Source organism: Otolemur garnettii, unplaced genomic scaffold, assembly GCF_000181295.1.
Source record: "Otolemur garnettii isolate 467f Iridium unplaced genomic scaffold, OtoGar3 scaffold00082, whole genome shotgun sequence".
NCBI classification, from domain to species: domain Eukaryota; kingdom Metazoa; phylum Chordata; class Mammalia; order Primates; family Galagidae; genus Otolemur; species Otolemur garnettii.
Window position 1 is genome coordinate 5,704,291 of NW_003852477.1, and position 2,081 is coordinate 5,706,371.

The following is a 2,081-nucleotide window of genomic DNA, read 5'->3' on the forward strand; positions in this document are numbered from 1 at the left end:
AGAGTTCTTTGTATATATTGGATAACAGTTTGTTATCAGATCTGTCTTTTGCAAATATTTTCTCTGTGTAGCCTGGCTTATTGTCTTGACAGTTACCTTTTGCAGAGCAGAAGTTTTCAATTTTTATGAAGTCCAACTTATTTTCTTCATGTATTATGCCTTTGGCATCGTATCTAAAAAGTCCTCTTCATACCCAAGGTCATCTAGGTTTTCTCTTTTGTTATTTTTTTTTAATTATTTTTTTTAAATCATAACTTTTTTCTTTTGTTATTTTTTATCTGTTAATTTTGCATTTTATGTTTAGGTTTATGATCCATTTTGAATTAATTTTTATGAAGAATAGAAGATCTGTGTCTGGGTTAATATTTTTCTATGTGTATTCAGTGTCATTTGTTGAAAAGACTATCTTTGCTTCGTTGGATCGCCGCTCTTCCTTTGTCAAAGATCAGTTGACTTTATGTGGGTCTATTTCTGGGTTCTCTGTTCTGTTCTATGGTCTATTTGTTCTTTTACTAACACCATACTATCTTGATTACTGTAGCTTTAGAGTAAATCTGGAAATCAGGTAGCGTTAATCCTCCTAATTCATTCTCCTTCAGTATTGAGTTGGCTACTTTCTGGATCTTTTGACTCTCATTATAAATTTTAGAATCCATTTATCAATATCCACAAAATAACTTATTGAGATTTTAATTGAGATTGCATTGAATCTAGACAAAGTTGGAAAGAACTGACATCTTGACAAGAATTGAGTCTTCCTATGCATGAACTTGGAATATCTTTCCATTTATTTAGTTCTTTGATTTCTTTTATCAGAATTTTATAATGTTCTTCACATAGATCTTACACATATTTTGTTAGATTAATATTAATATATAAGTATTTCATAATTTGAGATAATACAATAATATGTTCTTAATTTTAAATTCTACTTGTTCATTTGTGGTATCTTCTTGACCTTTCAAGCAATTAATGGATGTCTGGAAGTTGATGTACATAAATATTCAGAAATGTTTTGCCACCTGAGACCCATGAGGAGGTAAGCATTGCAGTCCAATCTGTAATTAGTATTGGGAGGAGAATTGATTATGCATTTGATTAATTTTAATTTGTTGTTATTTTTCATATTCTGAAGTAATTTTATATTATGATGGGAAGCAGGAATAAAAAAAGAAAAAGAAAATTCATATGAATAGTCAGGTCCTCCAAGAGTCCACTCAGAGTAGAAGATGAAAAGAATACTGTCTTTTAGAATATTCCATGTGAAAAGCGTAAGAGAAAAAAACAGATCATTTCCTCTTAGCACAACTGACCTATATGTGCTTATTATATTCCAAATATGTAGGATGCATAGTTTCTCTTTTTAGAGTTTAGAAGAGGGAAAGACTGGCTAGGCACAGTAGCTCCCATACCTGTAATCCTAGCACCCTGAGAGGCTGAGGCAGAAGGATCCCTTGAGCTTAGATCAGACCAGCCTGAGCAAGAGCAGGACCCTGTTTCTGCTAAAAATAGAAAAATTAGCCAGATGTGGTGGTACATAACTGTAATCCTAGCTACTGGGAATACTGAGGCAGGAGGATCACTTGAGCCCAAGAGTTTGAGGTTGCATTGAGACCATGGCATCCTAGCCTGGGCAACAGAGTGAGACTCTGTCTCAAGAAAAAGAAAAAAGAAAAATGGGTGGGGTTGGGGGAGAATGAGGAAGGTGACTGTAGGCTAGAATTCAGAGTTTCTATAAGGAGTGCTTGGACACCAAGTTGGAAAGATAAGTGCAAAATCTTATTATAGAGGGATTTATATACCAGACCAAGAAGTAGATTTTATTCTTCAGGAATGGAGGAAGCCATCAAAGGTGTTGGAAAAGGAAATATGGTGATAGTATGATTTTAGGAAAATTAATCTGTTGGTGAAATCCAGTGTGGCTAGAGAAAAGAGACAGAAGAGTAGACTAATTATGAAGCTATATAGTCCAGTTTTGTGGTGATGATAATTGGCAGTAGAGAAATTGGAAAGCAGGAATGATTTCAAGAGACACTGTAGGCTCGGCGCCTATAGCTCAACCGGCTAAGGCGCCAGCCACG

General features: G+C 34.6%; 1 protein-coding gene across 1 annotated transcript in view; it reads left to right on the plus strand.

The window, feature by feature from the left end:
* Window positions 1-1,833: 1,833 nt before the first annotated feature.
* TCAIM (T cell activation inhibitor, mitochondrial) overlaps window positions 1,834-2,081 on the plus strand; it is a 55,466-nt gene continuing 55,218 nt past the window's right edge. Inside the window, exon 1 of the mRNA XM_012808062.2 lies at window positions 1,834-1,852. Within this exon, the coding sequence (XP_012663516.2) occupies window positions 1,834-1,852 (19 nt within the window). The remainder of the gene's footprint in view (window positions 1,853-2,081) is intronic.